This window comes from Talpa occidentalis, unplaced genomic scaffold, assembly GCF_014898055.3.
Source record: "Talpa occidentalis isolate TD23 unplaced genomic scaffold, MPIMG_talOcc4v2.1 talOcc4.5, whole genome shotgun sequence".
NCBI classification, from domain to species: domain Eukaryota; kingdom Metazoa; phylum Chordata; class Mammalia; order Eulipotyphla; family Talpidae; genus Talpa; species Talpa occidentalis.
This window is the reverse complement of record NW_023604861.1, coordinates 60,686,587-60,706,809: the sequence shown is the minus strand read 5'-3', so window position 1 is coordinate 60,706,809 and position 20,223 is coordinate 60,686,587. Positions and strand designations below refer to the sequence as shown.

General features: G+C 41.0%; 1 protein-coding gene and 1 non-coding gene across 5 annotated transcripts in view; both read right to left on the bottom strand.

Moving 5' to 3' along the window:
- RCBTB2 (RCC1 and BTB domain containing protein 2) overlaps window positions 1–20,223 on the bottom strand; it is a 42,246-nt gene that overhangs the window by 4,016 nt on the left and 18,007 nt on the right. For 3 of the 4 annotated variants that reach the window (XM_037527316.2, XM_054701214.1, XM_054701212.1), the window contains 8 exons: window positions 18,876–19,042; window positions 18,155–18,313; window positions 17,907–18,014; window positions 16,506–16,648; window positions 7,291–7,481; window positions 6,730–6,856; window positions 4,788–4,927; window positions 1,743–1,873 (listed from right to left, as the gene is read on the bottom strand). In XM_037527316.2, coding sequence (XP_037383213.1) covers window positions 1,743–1,873; window positions 4,788–4,927; window positions 6,730–6,856; window positions 7,291–7,481; window positions 16,506–16,648; window positions 17,907–18,014; window positions 18,155–18,313; window positions 18,876–19,042 — 1,166 coding nt within the window. The other variant, XM_054701213.1, reaches the window with a different exon arrangement.
- On the bottom strand, window positions 19,857–19,963 carry LOC119259985 (U6 spliceosomal RNA). Its single transcript, XR_005128631.1, has one exon. It is a non-coding gene; the product is annotated as a U6 spliceosomal RNA (small nuclear RNA).

Below are 20,223 nucleotides of genomic sequence, written 5' to 3'. Positions count from 1 at the left end.
GACTTCAACCAACTCCAGGAAAAGCAGAGATTTCATTTGGTCATGAAGCACTTCACATGTTGGTATGTGTCCAATATATTATTATCTTAATGAAAGACAACATTCACTATGCTTTTAAATGTCAATATTTCAGAGTGGGTAGGAATTTTTTTAAAGTTAAGTGAAAAGAACCTAGTATTTGGAGTCTTATACATAATGTAACAGGAAAAAAATCAGAAGAAGTTGTATGAAATGTTAATATTCTCTGGTTGATGAATCATTTCCTTCCTCATATCTTCTGTGCTTTCCAGATTTTCTTTAATAAGCATTTTATTATTTATATTAGCATAACCTTTATTCTACCCACCACTAAAATTTCCCTGTTTTTTGGACCAAAGGAGAGGATATCCTAATACCAAAAGGAAACTGACTCCAAGAAGTATGGCCTGTTTCCTAAAGATTTAGCTGTAAGACAAGTTTTGTTTCCTTTCTTTATTATCAAAACAATACATTGTCACTGTGGAAAGTTCAGGAAAAAACAAGCAAAGATAAAGAGCTAAAATCATCCACAATTACACCATTCAGAGATAATCATTAACTATTTTCTCAATCTTTTTTTTTCTATGTATATAGTGAATTTCAATCTTTTAAAATACAGTTATACTTAAATTATTTTATTTAATATTGATATACTTTAAAAATAAGGCCATACTTTTTATTAATGATATAAATTGACTAGATGTATAATTTCATCATATTAACATTCTATAGTTTAAACATCTACTACTGTTGATGCTGGCTTTTGCCAATTTTTCAATATACAAACAATGCTGCAGTAAACATCTTTGAAGCTAAACCTTTGTCTGAATCCAGGATTACTTCCTTAAGATAAAGTCCTATAAGTTTATACCTTTAAAGCTTTTAAATACATATCATTTCAGTGGTGCCCAGGAAACACCCATGTGCACTTTCTTCAGAACTTTACAAGAACACCATCTACTCAGAGCATTTATTATTTCTAAAAATACACTTTCCAGTTTGATAAGTGAAAAATTATACATTGTTTTCATTTATATTTTTCATTTGCTCAATTCTTCTGTTCTTTGGTTCATTTTTTTCAAACTGTTCATATTTTGTTTTTTAAAAACTATATATTAACTATGGTAATCTTGTTTTACTATATCTTACAAATACTTCTCTTGGTGAATACTTTTCATTTCTAATTTTCTTAAGATATTTTGTAGTGTATAAACATTTTTATAGTGTATAAACATTTCATCTTTCTTAAATCAGTTCAATCAATCCTTTATGGTTTCTGCCTTTGATGGTCACCCTAATATAAAAAGAATCCACTCATCTTTTTTCCTGGTACTTTACTTTCTTTACATTAAATCTTTACCTAGAGCTTTTTTTTTAAAAGATTTATTTATTTATTTATTTATTTATACAAGAACCGGGGTACAGGCCAGATGTGTGGGAGGGTGAGAGGATTCACCAGAAACAGAGCGGGGAACAGAACAGGCAGACTGACGAAATACACTGCTGAGGGGAGCAGCGGGCGAGGCAGGAGAGGTCTGCTACGTCATGTGGGACCCCAGCCAGGATTGAATCAGTGCTGTAGAGGCTGCGGACAGCTTCACCGCACTGCGCTCAACTGCCTGCACCACCAGGGGAGGCCCTACCTAGAGCTTTCTTAATCTAAAGTATTAAGCAGAAACTGAACTTTTCAACCCAGGGCAGCTGGCTGAAAGAATGCTTCTTACCTGAGCATCATACTTCACAGCAGCTGAGAGCAGAGCAATGGCGTTCTCCTCACAGATTCCTTGCTTGATAGTTTGTTGGCAGAGCTTTTTCAAGCGATTTTCTCTATAAAATGTAGCCAAATCTAGTAATCCTGATGAAAAGAGATGCTTCTTAGGGGGAGTGATTTCAAGCATACTGATTTAGACTCAACCCTTCCAAGATGATGCTGACATTATTTTGAATATAATGCTTAGTGAAGGCCTGTAAATAAAGATGTGTTGAGTTTATTCTGAGTGTGTGGCTCAACCTGAGAATGTAGCTGAACTGATGTGTGATACACAAACAAGCAGCTGTAGAAAACATGAGCACAATGAAAATGGCTTTAGCGTTTTTCCAAGAAATGCTCCTCCCCCTGCATTATCAGCATCTCCTGGGTCATTTCCAACGGCATTCACATATGCTGTAATAGTACCTATCTTCTTGAAAAAGAAAAGAAACGCCTCTCATGGGTACATGTCTGCCTCCACTGATCCTACCCCACTTTCTCCTCATCTCTATTTGCTGCCTTCATTTTCCCACCCCCGACTCTTCACCTCAAGCCATTCATCAAAATCCCATCCCCTCCACTCCACTCCATGATATCACACCTGACACTAGTAATGCCAGTGTCAAATCCAAGGCATTTTTAAGTTTCATCTTACTTCACAAGAATTTGATGTGGTTGAGGGTGCTACCCATCCAAAAGCACTGTGTTACTTGTATTACATGCAGCCACTTCAAGACCACATCTTGGGTACCCAAGGCCCTGGGATTCCTTGCTTGATTAGCCCTGAGGCTGAGGCTGTGTGTGTGTGTGCATGTGTGTGTGCGTGTGTGTGTGTTTATTCCCCTCCACACCATATCACCAATATGCAGACCCCCAGGCCCAATGGGTGGCCTGATAGGGGGTGGGCAAGGCTTGGACATGCAGGTTGGGGTGCTCACATACCCCTACATGTGAAATGTAGCTGGTGGTGGGTAAAGAAAGATGGCAGCCCCCAGGTGTGAGGCGAGGGACCTGTCCTTCCAGAGCCACTGTGTTATAGCACAAAACTCCAAGGAGTCCCGGCCTTTCAGTTCTTAGGTTATATATTCAAGGCATAAAGTTTAAATAGGAAGTATTTTAGCTGATACGTAACTTTAAATTTTTGTTGGGTCCCCTTTGGAGTTTTCCCGAGGACCATGCAAATGTTACAGGCATTTAAAAAAACCCTGCCAAACAGGTGTCTAAGAAGCTGAAACTCCCTTGGCTTTTTCTGTTTTTTTATTTTTTGTTTTTTTTTTTCACATTTTAAAATGACATATTTATTAAGAAAAGGAAAAAAAAGAGGCACCTGCATAATTACAGCCTGGCAGGAGAGTGGCCTCTGAAAGGGATAAGTTTGTTAAAAGAGATACTTTGGTTTTTTAAACTCAAGAGCAAATGTGTTGCTCTCTATCTTCCTCACCTTTGTGAATGATACTTCCATTAACCAACTACTCAAGGCAAATACCTCAGAGCAGTCATACTTCTCCCTCTCACACTTGACATCTCACCCATTGGCAAATCCCATCAGCTCCATCTTTAAAATATATACAAATACATACAGAGTCTGATCTCTTTTCAACATTTCCACTGCTCCACCCTAATCCAGAGTACCATCAGTTCACATTTGAACCATTATAATTAGTGATCTTTTAAAAACAAATCACATCACTCTTGTGATAGAAGCTGCTAGCCACCTCTAGTGCACATGCATGCACACACACACAAACACACAAACACATACACCTTACTTTTTTTTCACTTTACTACTAAGAGTTAAAGCAAATTCTATATAATACAAGCTTTTTGCTAAAAACAAAACAAAACAAAAAAAAAACCTTCCAAGGTTTTCTATCACACCAAGACTAAAACTCAAGCTTTTCACCATGATCTCCAGAATTATGCAAGGTCTTGCCCAGATCTAACTGTCTGACCTCAATTCCTACCACTATCTGTCTGGCTCACTCTATGCAACCAGCCTGCCTTCTTCCTCTTTCTCAGCATGCTAACTCTCTTCCTGCTTCAGACTTTTGCACTTCCTGTTTCCCATGTTCAGAATGATCTTCCCCTGGGTATCTGGACCCCTTGCTCACTCACACTTCCCCAGGGTCTGCACTCCACAGCACTTCCTGACAGAGGTGTCTCTGGGCCCCCAACCCCCGAGTGACCCTGTGTACTTCTTTAGGGCCGGCGTCCCAGTCTTCACACAAGCCCCACAGAGGCAGGGTGGGGTCTGTCTACCTCAGGATGGGACGAGCAGTGGCACACAATGGGCATGAGCACCAACATGCTTGTAAAGGGATGGGAAACTATAAAATTTCATTAATCAGTCTTGAGTTTACCTGAGGAAAATTAAATGCAGATCTGGGAAAAACTGTCACTGGATTTATACACGTAAAACAAATGTTTAATTGGAAAGTTCGGAGGTTGAAGTCTTCCTATTATTCCATACAGAAGCAGTTCCTTAATTTTTCTGTACCATTGGCCAACAACACTGCTGACAGCTAGAAACTAAAATTCAGTATGTTTTTCACTCTGCACCCATTTGACGACCTCTGCTGCTTGTTGCTGTCAGTAAGCCTGGGGAGCAGAGAATGCTCATAACTACCTTTCAGGACAGGGTGCACTAAACAACCGTGGTTTGTGCAAAACTATCTGGGAGGGAAATTTGCGGTTACAGAGATCAGCAAGGTTTATTATTATGTGTATTTTATCTGTTTTATAATGCAAACAACTGCAGAGCAGCAGGTGTCTAGCTAGAAAGTCATGCACAGCTTCCATCCAGTCATTAAGGAAGAGTGACCCCCTCCACCCAGGTGGTGGCTTGGTATTTTATCAATCTCTTATTGTATCTATCCGATCTTTGCATGAAGTAGTAACAAGGAAAAGAGAATGGGTTCAACACACAGAAAGGGAATGGCTTTAGTTTAGGTTCTACAGAAACCACCTTGCCAGTGATCAGCATTTTGCCAATCTCTTGATAAAGTCTGGTGGCAATTACCTACTGCCTCCTCAGGAGGCAGGCTGATGCTGTCTGTGTACAGGTATTCCAGGAAGGCTCGGTAAACAGGATATGAAAATTCACTCATTTCTACAATATCATCTTCACTGTCTTCCAAAGAGGAACGAAAATGCTCACACCTGAAGGAAGAAAGAGGCAAGTCAGGTCCCAGCTTCCAGGCAAAAGCAGGCGGCCCTCAGAAGAGCGGCCCTCAGAAAACTATCAAGGAGAAAGAAAAACACTAGCAATGCATGACTTTCCCCCAAGCTGCATGCCATTGTATACTTACCTTGGTGCCCCTCATTTTACTATTTACATTTATCTGGCAAGGCTGCATATGCACACCTGCTACCACGGAGGCCTGGGAGCTGCCTCTGTGGCCATGTCCAACTTTCGGGCATGAGTCCCACACCCAAGTGTACTAAGCAGCATTTATAGAAAACAGGTGGGTTTGTTCTCATAAACTGGGAGTAATTTTGTTTCCCCATTCCGTACTCTGGGTTGAATTGTGTCCTCTCCAAATTCTTTGTTGGAGCCCTAACTTTAGAATGTAATAGTATTTGGAGACAGGATCTGTAGGAGGTAATCAGGTAAAATGAGTTCATTAAGGTGGGCCCTATTCCATGCAAGTGGTGTCCTTATAAAAGGGAAATTTGGACACAGACATGCACGCAGAGTGAACTCCACATGAAGACCAGCGTTACGCTGTCCTAAGCAAGGAATACCAGGGACAGCCAGCAAACCACAAGCAAGGAGGAAGGGTGTGTTCTCCTTCACAGCCCTGAGAAAGAGCTCAGCCCTGCCAAAACCTTCATCTTAAGCCTCTAACATTTTGAAAATAAATTCATTGAAGGCCCCAGTTTGCAGTAGTTTCTTATATCCCAGCAAACTTAGACACACACCTGCCCCTGCTAATGTGGCACAGCCTGACCTTACTAAGATAAGAACTTGAGACTAAAATGCCATGTTGAATGTTGGGATTCCTTGCGGAAAGATTTAAATATTCATTACACAAGAACCTATTGAATTTCAAAATCATTTACTAAAAGCAGCCAGGCACAGAGAATGCATAGTGTCTAATTCCACTTATACACATTCTTAGAAAATGCAGACTAACCTTTAGTGACAGAAAGGTCAGTCGTTGTCCCGGGACTGGGATGTAAGGGGACTTTCCAGGGCTGATAGAATTGTTCTGTATCTCAATTTGGGGAAGTAGCTTCACAGTTTCAAATGGACACTTGAAGGGGATGCAGTTCAATGCTCAATGTTTTACATCACTAAAACTGATTTTTCTAATCTTACGTCAGCTTCACATGCTTGCCAAATGTTAGCATGCTCTTCTCTAACACCGACATGGACAGCCCATTTACAAAGTGTCTAGGGAGGTCCATGCCCCCTTTTCCACATACTTTGCCCTTTGCACTTCTTCTATCTGGCTGTTCCTGAATTATATCCTTTTATAAAAGAACAGTTATCTTGTAAGTAAATGTTATCTCTGAGTTTGTAAGCCATTCTAGCAAATTAATCAAATGCCAAGGGGGAAGAAGTTACGCAAACCTCCAATTTAACCTGTGGAATCTGATGCTTCCTCCAGGTACGCAGTGTCTCAACTGGGTTAAATTACGGGGCACTAAGTTGGAGTCCAAAAATTGCTTACTGTATGTATGAGGAACCTCCTCCTCACACTGCAAAATTGGATCCCAAAACCTACTCATTTAAATGCTTAGAGTATTTATACCCTGAACAATACCCCCAGTTCTTACATGGGGTCTCTATTATTTCTTGTTTGGTATATGTGTTCCTCTGGTTGTAATGTATGACTGTGAAGGCAAAAAAAGTTGCACTTTTTTTCATCTTTACTGAAGTGCCCATCATAGTTCCTCCGGCCCTTAGAAAATAATAAATGCATTTATTTCACTTCTCAAAATAAATGGTTCCTTACCTAATTTTGAGAAGGACTTTATGTGCATAAATATACTTTCCGTCCACCAGAAATTTCAGGTCTGCGGTGTTAGGGTTGTCAAATTCCCTCTTCAGTGACTCAGCCACAGTGAGATGATCGTCAGGTTCTAAGAGAGTAACAACAATGTTTTCTAGAGTTAAGTACAGACATAATGAAAGTGCAGGCAAAAATATAGTGTTGCTCTGTTGATACTCATGAAAATTTTCCAAAATAAATGACCTACTGAACAATGCCTTATTCCCCCATAAATACAAATTTGCACCTGCAATCATTACAGATAAGAACCTCACACACATCTGATTGTAAATACGGCGGGGGGCGGAGGGGAAGTCACACCAAATGAAATTTTTGAATGCTTGAGTAAATATACTAGCTAAAGATAAAAAGGCAGTTTCTCAGTCAAATTAAAAAGCAGTCAAATGGAGTGTTGGTTTCTGAAACTGAAACTGTGCTGAACAAAGTCTTACTATCAAAAGAGAAGTGCCAGACTTGACTTCCTAGTGTTCAGGTCATTACCCCAGTGGTCAATAATGAGCTTACCCACAGACAGGAGGCGCCACGAGACGGCGGGGGTGGCAAAGCAGGCAAACACGTCATCGGTGCAGGAGAAGTGGGTGAGGTGCGGCAGGATCACCGACTGGCCCCGGCACTGGCCCCACATGTACACGTGCCCACCCTGGGTCTTGGCAGCAGAGGTGTGGGCAGAGTGGCAGGCTGCGATCTCTATAATCCTAAATTCACAAGCAAATAGCAAGTGAGTGTGGTAAAGATAATGAGTTCACTTTCCTTCCCTTTAGATTTACTTGATTTGAAAAACAGAAGACTTATACCTAAATCCTAAAATTTCAGGCCAAACAGTTATTTACACTTAAGGTATACTTCATTGGTACTTATCATTTATGTTACACTTCTAGCTTGTTTGGAAGTCCAACAACCCCACAGAGAACCCCTTTTAAAATGAGGATTTAATTCCTTTCCTTAAAACACTCCCCACTGAAATGGATAATGAAGACCCACGGTCAATAAGTATTTTCATCAAAATTTCACCAACTTTAGGGTTAAGTGGATCACCCCAACTCACACTTCAAAAAGTAAATTCAGTACTTTCGACTCACTCTACCATTGTGAGCATAAGATTTCTGGTACCACTCTCTGTTACAGCCAAGTGAAGTAAGTTCTTGATTGCTAGGGAGGTAGTTCTTAGAATATCTTCCAGTGGAAAATACTGTTTTTGTGGACTTGGAAATACTACTTTTCCCAAGAATAAATAACCATACAGATTTTAGAAAGACACTAAATTATTACATCCTAAGTGAGGTTGCCTCTTGATTCTGACACACCAGGGAATGGACCAGCATCCTCAGTGATTTAGGCTCAGAACACCAGTCACCTTTGACTTCTTCTTCACGTACTTCAGAATATCCAGTTGACAAATAAAGTATTTTTTGTAATTTCTCCCATCTGCCACACCAGAGTCAAGGACATTCCATCTCAGGATCAATGTAACAACCTCTGAGGTCTCCCTGACTTAGACTTTCTCTTCTGACCCAAATCACAACATGCTGACAGGTCAGTAATCCCTTTGAAACACTATCCTTATCAGTACTTTCAAATATTTAATAACTTCCCACAAGATAAAATTTGGGCACAGGATGTTAAAGCCTTTCATCATTTGGCTTCCACCTATGTCTAGCCCAACATTCTTTCAAATCACTTGCCCATACACACAAGTTCCAACAAAGAGATGTACTCACAGCCTTCCCTGTCTATGTTCACAATTAAAGTCCTTATTCAGGGATATTCTCTCTTCCTTAGAAATCCCTCCCATCTTTTAAGGTCCAGTTCCAAGAGCCCCAGGGTAAGAAATCTTCTGCTCATCTGAGCTCTTAGAGCACTTCTGTCCATACCATCAGGTCTGGTCCTGTTATCTTTTCAGGTGTATATGTCTTACCAATTCAGCTACATTATAAATTTCTGGTAGGCTGAACCACTGGTTTATTTCCTTCTCCATAAGTGCCAAATACAATGTCTTAATAAATACAATTTGTAGGTGATTTTATTGACTAATTAGGAGAGATTCAACAAGAATAAACTGAGGGTTGGGTAAGACTCCACAGGCCAGGGCTAGCAATTGAAGGGTGGAGATAATCCTCCACTGCCCACTTGATTAGATTTTCCTGTTAGGGAAGAAAATGGCCATCATGCAAACTGAAGATCTCTGTGGTAGCTTCCTCAGACAGCTGAGAAGCACTGTTTTTATGTGTGGCCCATGTCATTTCACTATTAGTAGACTACAGCTCACAGCTCTTGAAAACAACTCAAGAGTAGCAGAAAAGCAGCTCTGATGTCCCACGGGGGACATCCAAAGGCAGGGCTTTGGAAGTTCAACAGATCTAGTTTGTATCCTGGTTCTACCATGTAAGGGGCAGGAATGGCCACGGAGCAGGTTTTCTGATCCAGCAGACCGGGTAAAGGAGGAGTCAGAGTCCTCAGTGGCTTTTGCAGGTCTTTTATTTAGATTTACCAGGCATATGGCAGGCAGGGGTGCTGGGGGACCGTGGGGCTGGCAGTCCTCCCAGCCCCCAGCAAATCCTCACTCTATCTGGGCTCTCCGGCGCTCTGCTTCTCTGCTCCTTTCTCAGCTTCTCTGCTTCTTCTGGCGTCCCCGTGATGCCATCTTTAAAAGCCCAGTCTTAGCCCAGGTGAATCCCATCTACAGAGGCCCACACCCTACTCCAGGTGCCCGCCATCTGGCATGCATTCAGGACTGCAGGGTTCTGTCATCTATCCTGATGGCGGGAGGGCAGAAAAGCCTGACATTTTTCCTTACCCTACATACCACTATACTGTGTGACTATAGCAAAGTCCCTTAGCCTCTATGAGTCTTGTTCATCACATTTAAGGCCAGTGAGGATTAAATGATAAAATGTTAAGCACCAAGCCCAATGTCCAGTGTAAAACTGGTAGAATAATTAGCAGTTTCCTAATATTACTAACTCCATGACTCAGCATTTTCACCAACACAACTTCTCTTTGAGGAGGGAATTGATCATTCCCCCAATGATCAATTCAAACTAGTAAAACCATCCCTATTTGCATAGTTGAGTTGATTGGTCAATACTATCGCTCTCAGTAACAGTATTCTTTTCAATAAATAAAGGGGGAAAGGAAATAAACACACTGATTCAAAGAAAAAGTATATCTGATGTTACCATCCTATGTTACCATAGGAACCCTCCTATGTTATACTTAAATGTAAGGGTAGTGGTGCAATTAATTTTAGGGGGTTTGGTGTAGTAAGCAGGCATGAGCTGAGAGTCAGAGTAGCCTATAATGGCCAAGTTACTTAAATTCTTATAATTCATTTTATCATCTTAAAAAAAAAGGGCAGGGGAACAGAATGCAAATAAGGCAGCAGTGAGCTCACAAGTTGCAGTGAAGAGCAATGAAGTAAGTTACCTAGTACAGAGCACATTCAACAACAATTTTGTAGGGTCAGGAAGGACACAGTGCAGGTTTTCTGATCCCATGCAGGCCGGGTAAAGGAGGAATCAGAGTCCTTAGTGGCTTTTGCAGGTCTTTTATTGGGATTTACCCGGTACACAGCAGGCAAGGGTGCTGGGGGGCCGGGAGGCTGGCAGGCCTCCCAGCCCCCAGCAAGTCTTCACTCTATCTGGGCTCTCCGGCCTTCTCTTGGCTTCTGCTTCTCTAGCTTCTCTTCTCTCTTCTCTTTTGGCTTCTCCTGCTTCTTTCTCGGCTTCTGCTGGCGTCCCCGTGATGCCGCCCTTAAAAAGCACAGTCTTAGCCCAGGTTAATCCTATCTACATCTGCCCACACCCTACTCCAGGTGCCCGCCATCAGGCATGCATTCAGGACCTCAAGGATCCATCATCTATCCTGATGGCGGTAGGGCAGAAAAGCCTCACCTTTTCTTTACCCTACAGTCCACCCCCTCAAGGTTTTCTGCCATACAATCTACATATATATATATATATACAATTTTCTTATCAAACAAACAATGCAGCCATGGCCCACAAAAGCAAATACATCACAATATAACAAAATACAACAGAACACAAATAAGTCCAGGCAGGGCCCCAACCTAGTACAAAAGACAATTATTGGAACCAGCAGATGAGCCACCACATCTGCTGCCAAAGGCACTGCTCATACAAGGGAGGGGAACCACTCACAGCATCTACTGTAACACACCAGGAGCTGTCAGGCTTCCTGGCCTTCTCTGGCTGTAGTCTCGGCTACAAGCCACACACCGCATCCACCCCAGGATGCACTCACTCTGGGATCAGCGATCCTATTCTACTGTTGGGGGTAATCGCCAACCCTCAGGGTTTCTGTCTGCAGTCGCTCCAACACTCGGCCTTCATGGCCACCCATGCGACTCGCAGACCCCTGCACTCAGGCCAACCCACTGCACAAGCACATGGGTTGGGGATCCAAACTCTACATTTGACTTGGGCTCCACGCCAAGCCACGTTCCCCACCTGTCCCCCAAGGACGGGTTCCTCAGCTCCTCACCCTCACTCGACAACGGTCAGGGCATCACCCACAGGTGATTTTACGAGACTCACAGGGCTTCAGCATGCTCAGGCTGCTTAACAGCTGCTCAGGGCTTCCCAAACTTAGCATCAGCACCATCTTTTGCCTTCTCAGTTGGCTTTTCTCCTCCGCCTGGCTGCTGGGCATGCACAGGCTGCTTTTGGCCATCAAGGCCCTCTGGCCACCCCCAGATTCCCAAAAAAAAAACATCTTAGCAAGGTCCTCTGCCTTCTGGCGGGATTGTCAGTCCAAGTTCATCAGTCCATGTCCATCAGTCGAAGTCCGTTGGCCTCTCCCTGTATCAGCACTGGTGAGCTCCGAATCGTGGTTCTCTCTTCCGACGATTCTTGGTGCCTCAGGGGTCATTGGCTGGTCCTCTCGGGCGTCTCCTCCTCTTCCTCCGGGCGTGGTCTTATTCTGTAGCTCCCGGACAGTGTCCACCATCTGTGCCGCCATGGCATCTCCAGCGTCGTCACAGTCAAACACAGTCTGTTACTCCTTAGTCCCTCCAGGTCTTCAGAGGGCTCCATACCCATCTGCATGGATCATCTTGCCGACTTACGCCAATTGTAGGGTCAGGAATGGACACAGTGCAGGTTTTCTGATCCCATGCAGACCAAGTAAAGGAGGAATCAGAGTCCTTAGTGGCTTTTGCAGGTCTTTTATTGGGATTTACCCGGTACACAGCAGGCAAGGGTGCTGGGGGGCCGGGAGGCTGGCAGGCCTCCCAGCCCCCAGCAAGTCTTCACTCTATCTGGGCTCTCTGGCCTTCTCTTGGCTTCTGCTTCTCTAGCTTCTCTCTCAGCTTCTCTTTTGGCTTCTCCTGCTTCTTTCTTGGCTTCTGCTGGCGTCCCCATGACACCGCCCTTAAAAGCACAGTCTTAGCCCAGGTGAATCCCATCTACCTATGCCCACACCCTACTCCAGGTGCCCGCCATCAGGCATGCATTCAGGACCGCAAGGATCCATCATCTATCCTGCTGGCGGGAGGGCAGAAAAGCCTGACCTTTTCTTTACCCTACAAGTTTCTTCCCAGGACTAAGTGTTTTTAACAACAGCCACAGAAAATATGGGGTCTTCCCCGAGGAACTCATGATCCAGCTGAAGAGAGAAGTTGTATATCGTAAAAAGGCAACTAACTCCCAAGCTATATGACAGTGTGGCACCAACTACAGATCAGTAAGGGATATACTGGGGGATTCCTCAGGGAATATTTACAGAAAAAAGGGAATTTAGCTGGCTATGCTGACTTTGGACTTGTCAACAAAATACAATAAGGGCATATAAGCAAAGAGAAGTGCATGTAGGCACAGGGTGAAAACAGCAAGTCTGGAGAGAGTATAGTATGAAGACCTCACTGAAACAAACAGACGTGCAACCTGGAGAGCAGAGAGCAATGAGGCTTGCTGGGAACAGTGGTGTCAGTCTTAAATCCCAGGCTGAAGAGTTTAGATGTGATTTGATGTGAGAAAATGAGAAACAATTTGTAAACAGGGCCATGATGTGATAAAAATGGCATTCTGGAATAGATTCATCTCACAAAAGGGTGTAAGGTAGACTAAGACAGAGAGAAAGAACATTCTGGAATGTGAGCTGGGGAAGGCTGACAGGTGTGCAGAAGAGAAGTCTAAATATGCTGCCACAGAAGAGTCAGGGTGGCCTCGGATATCAATGCAGAGGAAGGAGAAGTGTCGAAGATGGCCCTAGAAGCACAAGTTGAAGAAAACATCCACAAGTGCAAAGGGAGGGAGGCACAGTGCTCGTCTGGGCGCAATATACTGATATCTCAGCAGTTAATCAAAGAAAAAGGCCACCTACATTTTAACCCTTTTAGGTACAAAGCAATCCAGGGCTCTCTGGAGAAAGGGGAGGTTAGAAAAACCCAAGCGTTTAGATGAATATCAATTAACTGTTCCTGTTCTTAGCATATCTAAGCACTTCCACGAGGACCTGCTAGGCCTGGACTTGGAGATTTTTCAAATAAGTGCTGTCGTTCACTTAAAATAATAGACAGCCACCTTTTCCCTGATAACTTTCTATGAAAAATGTAACTGATTAGAACACAACGGTGTTCTTCTATGCTAAATGACCCATCATCAGAAAATCAAAATACTTTAATTCTTACATTCACTCCTGAAATATTTATTATTAAATATTTCATGAAAAGGTGGCAGCCTTCACCATTACAGGGGTCAGGGACACAGTGTTCCCAGAGAATGGCTGGCACAGCTCTAGAGGCTGAGACTGTAGCCCTCCCGAAGCTTTGTGCCATTTTCCCAGGACACCCGGCAGCACTCGGGAAGTCAGGGGCAGGGCACAGGCGGGCAGCAGCTGCTACAGGAACAAGAGTGCAGAGTTTAGAGGGAGGCTTTCAGTCTTGACTTGGGCCCCAGGCACCCGCCTTTGCCTAAGGTCATTTGTTCTTTAGTCTGAGTCATACCAGAAAGCAATTTTGGAGATTTTACAGTCTTACATGCAACAGACGATGACTATAAACTGAGTTATACTGTCAAGGTGTCTGGAATATTCCAACTTTATTTTGTAGCCATGAAATAATAGCAATACCCAAATAAATGTTTTGTATCATCTCAATAGCATGAGCCACGGTTTCATAGATGTTAGCAATTGAAAAGGCAGAGAATGAGAAAGAATGTAACACAGAAAACAACGGGGAGAGAGAGAGAAAATGTACTTTGTGAAGAAGGAGGAGGGAGACAAAATAATGATAAAAAGATGCAGAATAGTGATTTACAATCCTGGTTTTATAAGAGACCAGCATAGTACCAATTGCTCAAGAAGTCCATAAAGTCAAGAAAATTCAAGGCAAGGTTAGTTTCAAGTCAATTTAACTTAAAATAGCTTTTACGGAACCTTAAATACAAAGACACAAATGAGGTTAAATCAAAGTCCTGAAACTTCAGAAAGATTATAAATGAATGAGTTACAGAGAAAAGAATCATTTTAATTATTAAAATTAATGTCAGCATGAGGTGCTAACAAATATTAGCAATCTTCACCAGTAATGAACCTCTCTGGGAAAAATGTCAAAGCTTTTTCTTGAGTTGTTATTTGAACTAATAACCAATGTAGAAAGGTTTTTAATCCACTTCTTGAAGAGGTAACTAAAACCTGAAGATCCACCCCACCCCAAATTCAATCCTGTTGTTTCTAATTAGTCAAGCTTCCCTGTCAAAAGTCAAGCTCTAATTAGTCAAGCTTCCCTTTTGGCCCCAGAAGAGTCAAAAGTTCCTGAAAAATAAGTCATAACACATCTGCAAAGCTTCAGTCACTGAAAAGGGTGGGTAGCCGCAGAACAAGCCCTAGCAGACTTACAAATTCCTCCCTTGTACTGTTCATGTGATCAAGGGCCTGCAAGCTCAGAAATTACCACGGGAAATTCAAGAGTGTAAAACTGAGAAAAACAGAAATATTGCATTGAGTCCTTTCCTCCATGGTATTTGTGGCCAAAATAATGTTCACAACACCAAATGTACAAGTGTCTACCTATTTCCTTTTATTTACATGTGTGATTAAACATTCTGTAAATGTTCACAAAATGTTTTTGAATTAAAAGTGATTTTTAAAAGATGAAAAAGCAGTAAATAACTCTAATACCAGGGAGGGAACTTACTTGGCACTCCCATAAAGTCCCGGTCCTGGGTCCCTGCCTCTTACTCTCTCTTACCAAGCTGCCCTACAACCGCCCATCCCTGTGTGACCAGTGTCAGACCTGGACCTCCTTCTGGGGCTCCGAGGGGCAAGCAGTGCATCAGAGGACACTACTGAGTGAGCCAGGGGCAGAGATTCTGTGAGCCCAGGGACAGAGGAGTTAATTTTTATGTTATGTGTGGAAGCACATTAAAAACTGTAAAGTGTCAAACATGTTTTTATTTCCATGTAACCTTTAGTTGATCCTTTAACATTTCTTTTTTGTGACTACCCAAAGCTCAAGACTGTCCTTTTGCTTTTTACTAAGTGGCTTTGAACTAACTTTGAAAGAAATGCAACAACAGGACTGATGCTCCAAGTGCATGGTGCGTGCTTCATGACCTCCACTGTCCGTCCTCCCCAATTCTTATGGGGTCCTGGATTATCTAAGATCTTTGGAAGACAAAAACAGGGATTTATAGACCTATTTACATATATTAAGTAAAAGTGACCAGATCAACAATACTCAAATAAAAATCTAGGGGGTTGAATGTGAAAATCTGGTCCTTACTTTCACTGTTAAGTATTCTAATAGAAAAATATAAAAGAATTTCATACAAATACAAGATAATCTACCAATATATTTATTTTTTCAATCATATATAACACAAATTAATATGTAAGATAAAAATTAAAATAGCAGTATTATTTCCACAATAATTACAACTCTGGTTGAAGAGATAACAAAGTGCTTTCACCCCACATTACTGTGTCAAGAAATGAAAAGTGAAAAGGCAGTGACATGGCCATGACTGAGAAATCCAAATGGCCCTCAAAATATTAAGATGATTTGAAGACAATTCTGGATATGTTAATAACTTAGCACAATCTTTCAAACAAGTACAGTAAGTATTCACTGTCTAGCCATTTTTCTCTCCCCCATAGAAGTAGCTTAGGAGTTGAAGTATGGAAACAATTCAGCCCTTTTTAACCTCAAATGCAGTTGCTGAGAGAACAACTTTATCACCCATCCCAGGTACTTTCATTTTCCTAAACCACAAATGCTAGATCTCAAATGTTATAAACGTTCTCTTAAGAAGGAGGGGTAAATATCTAGGGGGCCCAATGGACTACAGCAGAGGATTAGGGTGGCTTTGGCAATGGGGGTCGTGTGGCACCTTATATCTGAAGATGAACTATACCTCTGAATCATATACAGTGTTATAAACAAATGTCACGTCAGTAAGAAATACTACTATAAAAGAAAGACAGAATGAAAAGGTAATCTACAAGGGGAAAAATAATGTAGAATAGTTGTTGGAGGTTTAGTCATTGTATTTTGTGTAGTTGTTGGAGGTATAGATGAAATACGAGTAAGTGAAAGTCAAGTAGTTAACACACAGTCAATCTCTCCAACAATTCAAAAATCAATTTTAAAAAGTAATGGATGTTCTTGCTAAAGAAAATTCTACTATTAACAATAAATTTCCCACAATTCTATATCATGCCCGTTTGTTTAATCACCAAAGTTATTTTAAAGCACATATTACCTGTCCTTTTCCACAACAACAGGAGTAGGATAGGACTGGTTACTTTTATTGCCAGTGCCCAGCTGGCCATAAGAATTTGCACCCCACGCATACACTTGGCCTTCATCTGTTAATACTAATGTGTGTGCATAGCCACAGGCAACCTGGAAAGAGAAACACCAAATGCATTTAGGTTTGCAAATAGAAGGAAGTATGCTTTTAACTAGAGAGGTTAAGTATCAAAAGTGGAAAAAAAAAGGAAGAGGTGGCCTGCACCGGGATGAAAGCACTAAGTTAGCCCAGAGCTAGAACTAGTTTAGGCCCCAATGTGTGGTAAAAATTGCAGTGAGATCAACATCAGTTCTTCTGCAGCATGAATCAGTTTAGTCAGCTTCTAAGGTGGCATTTATTAGGCTCACCGAGATAGGGCTTCAAGTGAATAGAAAATACATGTCTTTATTTTTTAATAATTACTTTCACTTTTATTATAAAAGTAAAACATGTTCAATGTGAAAAATTGGTTAAAATGTGGAAGTAACTCAAAACCAGGGTTTTCATTCTATTTATATACAGATATAGAGATATGCACTGATAGCTATTAAAACATTTTATAAGCAGCTCTGTATCTTTCTTTTTAACATTACATGTGGCATACTCACATCATTAAAAATCCTTTGTAAACAATTTCCATCATAAAGATTTAGTGTAATTTATTTAAAAATTAGCTTATTGTTTGCTTATGTAAATTATGCTAATAGTGCTATTATTTAAGCTTTCAATTTCTTTCTCCACTAATTCTACAAATTCTCTTTAGCTCCTTAGGATAATTGCCCAGAAGTAAAATTGAAGATTCAAGTATATGAATGAATATCTTTAAGTTTCTTGAATATACACTACCGTAAAGTATCCTTGGGAAAGACTAACAATTTACATCCTGACAGCTATGCATGAGAGTGCCCAAGAAAATACATATTTTCTGATAAACATCTACAACTTAATTCAGAGAAATAGAGTTTTAACCTTTACTTTAGACGATACCCCAGAGGTAAAGTTTCATCCTGCTAAGAAAACTGTTTTTAATACCTTGGTATCTTTGTCACTCAAGACTCAAAAACAGGAACTCACAAATCAAGAGTGGACATACCAGGGCCTCCCCGGTGGCGCAGTGGTTGAGCGCTGGGTTGCGAGGCTGCCCGCAGCCTCTGCAGCACGGTTTGATCCCCGACCACTGGGTGAGGGTCCCATATGACACGCAGACCTCTCCTGCCGCCTGCTGCTCCCCTCAGTAGTGTGTTTTGTCATGTGCCTGTTCTGCTCCCCACTCTGACTCTGGTGAATTCTCTCACCCTCCCGTGCTTCTGGCTGTACCCAGTGCTTGTATAAATAAATAAATCTTTAAAAAAAAAAAAAGAGTGGACATACCCGTTGGACACGAATGCCTTGCAAAGCTGCTATTCGACAGGGGGTTGGCTGGTTGCCACTACTGCCAAGTCCGAGTTGCCCATTTCCATTGTAACCCCAGACAAAGACCTGAGAAAAAATGAGACTTCAATGCCCATGAAAGATGAAAAGCCTTCAAGTCCTCTGTTGTGAGAGATATGCCATGTTGGTATGACACTGATAAGGCAAACAGTTTTTTTTAAACATCATATATGAAATAATTTTCTTACCTCCCCAGAATCCACCACCGCCATCGAGCACATCTGCCCACAAGCTATGTTCACAACTACTTTATTCTGTAAGCAACCAGTGACTCTTCGAGGAATTGGCTGATTAGCTGTCGATCCAGATCCTACTTGTCCTGAGTTATTATAACCCCAGGCAAATACCTATTTGCAAGAAGAAATCAATAAATGAAATATACTAATTTATAAAGCATCTCAGTTGGACACTAAAGTGTACTTAGGGTGCCTCACCTTTGCTCTCAGGAGTGCTAGAGATCCATAAATTCTCACAACATGAGCAGAGAAGTTTTTGAAAATTCATACTTATAAACGGTATTACTTTATACAAGTAGGTATTGGTGTTACCTACACAAATAGTAACAACTATGCAACAGCATATAACACGTATAAAACTATGTACTTTGCCTCAATCATATTTTCTACCTTGTTGGGAGTTTTCTTTTTGCAAAAAACTCCCTTCTGTATAGCAGTCTAAAAGGCAAAGCACACTCTTTAAAATTTTGAGATTACAGACATTCTTACCACAAAAAGGCAAAACTAAATCTCATAATACAAACACCTTGTCCAGGGATTATGAACAAGGGTAATACTGAATTTTAGCAGGTGATTATTTTAATCAAATGATCATATTTTCAGGACTGTTATAGGCATCTCTATAATCTTATTGAAGAAAATCACATCGAATGTTTACGCTGACTATTCTCACCTCTCCATCAGATGTCAGCACCAGAGAATGGTAAGACCCACAGGCAACTTCAATGACTCGTTTGTTTGACAAATTAGTAGAGATATGAACGGGCACTAAGCCATGGTTAGTTGTCCCATTGCCCAGCTGGCTGTAAGCATTATGGCCCCAGGTGAAGACTTGTCCTTCTGGAAATAAAGAGAAACATAAGCACCTTTCAAGACAGCTACCTTATATGACAATGCATACTCTACACTTCCCAGATAAAAGCTAAAAATTCAGGTGCAAAACCAATAAACTAGTACATCAAACTCATTCTCTAAAAGAATACATCTGGAAAGTATAAACTACATTTTATGTCAAAGCAACAGGATGGCATTTTGATGGACATAATTATAATAGCTGGAAGACAGGTTTTTAATAAACAGCAGAGAAAAGACCTCCAGGAATAACAATAAAACACTAACTAAATTGTAAGGTAAGTTAACTTCTCTGGGTTTAATTTCCTTATCTATAAAATGATCATCAAGTTAATTTTTGAAGTCCTTGTTATTGTATTATTTACTGTGCAGTGTAATACACATTCAGAAAAGTTTATAAAATATGTATGTGCAGTTTTACAAATAAAGCACACACCCATGTACTACCACTCATGTCAAAAAATTTAACCTCATGATCACCCCAAAAAGACCCCACATATACGTCTTCACTAACAGAATTTAGTTTACCTTGTTTTTGAACTTTAAATTAATAGAACTATATAGCATATATTTAATTCATCTGTATTTTCAACGGTATCATCTTTTTTTTTAATGGCAATGCCTCAGGGCATTTATTTATTTGTTTGTTTGTTTATTTTATATATTTTTTACATCATTTTTCATTTTTGTGCAATGTACACATTTTCATCTTGGTTATCATCCCCATAAAATTCCCACTGCCCTTGTTTTGATCCTACTCCTTTCTCACCTCCTGTAGTGTGTCTCTGGTTTATAGTTGCCTAAAAATATGGAATGCTTCACAAATTTGCATGTCATCCTTGCACAGGAGCCATGCTAACCTTCTCTGTATCATTCCAATTTTAATATATGTGCTGCCGAAGCAAACACTCAATTGTATCGTCTTGATGCTACTATTGTCCAGATAATTTCTTCTGATTTATCTTCCAGTTTACTAATTTTCTCTTTGGCCATACCCAAACTGCTGCAAAAATTGCCAGTGAGTTTTTCATTTTGATAATGATTATTTATCTGGTTCTTTCCCAAATCTGCTATGATCTCTGCAGGTATGGGCAAGCTCATTTTTCCATTTCTTCAAACCCAGTAAGTAGAGCGCTCTAATATCTGATATTGAGCACTCAGTTTTTTTG